The 2,765-nt window shown below is 43.4% G+C and overlaps 1 protein-coding gene across 1 annotated transcript; it reads left to right on the forward strand.

Annotated features, from left to right (window-relative positions):
* The first annotated feature begins 586 nt into the window (after positions 1-586).
* Positions 587-1,549, forward strand: LOC140509175 (olfactory receptor 10S1-like). Its single transcript, XM_072617006.1, has one exon. It carries the CDS (start codon positions 587-589, stop codon positions 1,547-1,549), a length of 963 nt encoding a protein of 320 aa, XP_072473107.1.
* The last annotated feature ends 1,216 nt before the right edge of the window (positions 1,550-2,765 follow it).

Here is a 2,765-nt window from a genome sequence, read left to right on the forward strand (position 1 = left end):
CTTCCAGGTAACCTGTCTTCTGTCCCTTCTGAGAACTTTGACTAGGGAACAAGGGCGCTATATTAGTACTCAATGAATTATCATTTGCCAGGAGTGATAAAGTACCTCTAAATTGTCTATCAGAAGTTAAAAAAAAAGTGATAGAAATTAGCTTGATTCATACATAGTACCTATATGTGAAAAGTGGCGTTTCTAGGCACTCAAGGGAGAAAAAAATGTGATCCCTTCTATCATGGAATTTACAGGCCAATAGAAGGATCACACACACACACACACACACACACACACACACAAATAATTATGACATAAAATACATGCTAAGGGCACCAGAGAAGGACAGAAGAAAGCTCAATGTAAAGTCCGAAAGGGAAGCTGGTTTCTAAGAGGAAATGGGGGAACAAAAGGGAGGAAGCAAAAGTTGCCTGTTCATGGAGCAGGTAACATTTGAAGTGTTATCAGGATTTTATGAGAAGAGTTAAAATTGACAGAGCAAAGCTATTCTGGGCACTGGGGAAAGGGTAAGGGAATACATCAAAGCAGTCAAAGGGGATGCAATAACTCAGTTGTCATTATCAGTCAGGGGACAATGGAGACAGAGTGGTCAAACCAAACACTGGTGACCCACTTCATTCTGGAGGGGTTGGCAAATACATCAGACCACCCCATATTTTTCTTCTTCCTCTTCTTCTTCATCTACACCATCACTGTGGTGGGGAACTTTTTCATCCTGCTGACAGTGGGCTTGGACCCTCACCTCCACTCTCCCATGTACCACTTTCTGGGCCACCTGTCCTTCCTGGATGCTTGCCTGTCCACAGTGACTGTGCCCAAGGTCCTGGAAGGGCTCTTAACTGCAGAAGGAAAGGTGATATCCTTTGGGGGCTGTGCCATACAGCTCTATTCCTTCCACTTCCTTGCCAGTACTGAGTGTTTCCTCTATACTGTCATGGCCTATGACCGATATTTGGCCATCAGTCAGCCATTGCGATACCCAGTCGTCATGAGTCAGAAGGTGTGTGTGGGGTTGGCAGGGGCTACTTGGGCCACTGGTGCCATACACTCTACTATTCACACCTCCCTCACCTTCCACCTGCCCTATTGTGGACCTTCCCACATTGCCTACTTCTTCTGTGACATCCCCCCTGTCCTGAAGCTGGCTTGTACAGAGACTGCCCTCAATGAGCTGGTCATGCTGACAAACATTGGCATTGTTGCTGCAGGCTGTCTCTTACTCATCATCTTCTCCTATGTTTTCATTGTGGCATCTGTGCTGAGGATTCGTACTGCAGATGGCCGCCATCGTGCCTTTTCTACCTGCACAGCACACCTTATAGTGGTATTCCTCTACTATATGCCCCCCATATGTATCTATATTCAGCCACACTCCAATGGGGCAGGGATAGGAGCCCCAGCTGTCTTTTACACCATTATCACCCCTATGCTCAATCCCTTCATTTACACCTTGAGGAATAAGGAAGTGAAACGGGCTCTGAGAAGACTTCTGTGCCACGGGTCTAGAGAGTCACCTGCTGTTAGTCCACCCCCATGATGTTTACTATAACCCATATCCATGACCCTTCCAATATAGCAACTGACCAGTGATATGGTACAATGGAAATGGCATCAAGATGGGAGTGAGCAGATCTGCTCCAGGCCCAGCTGTGACCTGAGGAAAATCACTATGTCTCTAGATTTATGTCTATTACCATAAAATGTAATTTTTGTAGAAGATGCTCTCTATGGTTTCTCCATCTTTATTTATTCTATAATCTCTAAACCAGGGGTAGGAACCTGCCACAGGTTTCCCATAGGCACAGAAAACTTAGTGATAATCTTGTATCTTTGCTGATAGAACCTTCTTGGCATCAGTATTTCTGGGGTTCAAAGCATTATGTAACTTTTATATGGGTACTAGGTGATGAAGTTCCATGAGAAAAGCTAGTAGCATGTTCTGACCATGGGACTCCAAATATATCAGTATTAGGACTAATGGACTTGTGTGGAGACATTGACTGTCTCCACTTGGAAACAGCCACTATGGTAGACTCAAAACAGCACAGAATGTTTTTTTCAGTGGATCTGGGTTTTTCTATATAATAAGGAAAGTCATTTTTCCTCTATGGGCCTAGTTTTTGTCATCTTTTACAGGAGAAGTTCAGAAAAGATGACTGATCTCTAAGGCTTCTTCCCACTCTAAATCTTATGCCTTCACATCAACCTTCCATCAGTCCTTGATCTGAAAATATCACAGGCATCAGAGACCATGAGGAATCATGAGTGAGCCTAGGAGAAAGATGAAACTATTGGTGGGGAAATGGTTGCATCCAAAGCTGAGTAAGGAGTTAGGAATATTTTTCAACATTTTTTCCTCCTCCTAATTCTCCTCTAGCTGGGTTCAGAATACTTTCTAATAGAGCAGATATAGAATGTAAGACTGACCCTGCTCCAGCAGAATTTGCTAAAAGGTAAAAAGCAACACCAATTAACATTTAGTGAGCTAATTCTTCCAGACATTTATCTTTCTCCTCTGTTGTTGAAAAAAGTGAACAGCCAAAACCAACTTTCCCACAGGCTGGCAGATGTCCCTATACCAGGCACGACTGTTAAGTCTGAAATAATAGGTCTACCATCCCATAGAGGACAACAGGAATTTTCTCATTGGTAAAAGTAAGAGATGGTGTACCAAAAATGGATGTGAAACTGACCCCAGAGATAAGAAATTTGAGGCCAAGATTTACTTTTGCCATATATTGGCTGTGGGTCCT

The sequence above is a fragment of the Notamacropus eugenii genome, chromosome 5 (assembly GCF_028372415.1).
Source record: "Notamacropus eugenii isolate mMacEug1 chromosome 5, mMacEug1.pri_v2, whole genome shotgun sequence".
Lineage (NCBI taxonomy): Eukaryota > Metazoa > Chordata > Mammalia > Diprotodontia > Macropodidae > Notamacropus > Notamacropus eugenii.

What these genes read in the sequence shown, in the direction of transcription:
- LOC140509175 (XM_072617006.1), top strand. Translation starts at nt 587, where the DNA reads ATGGAGACAGAGTGGTCAAACCAAACACTGGTGACCCACTTCATTCTG.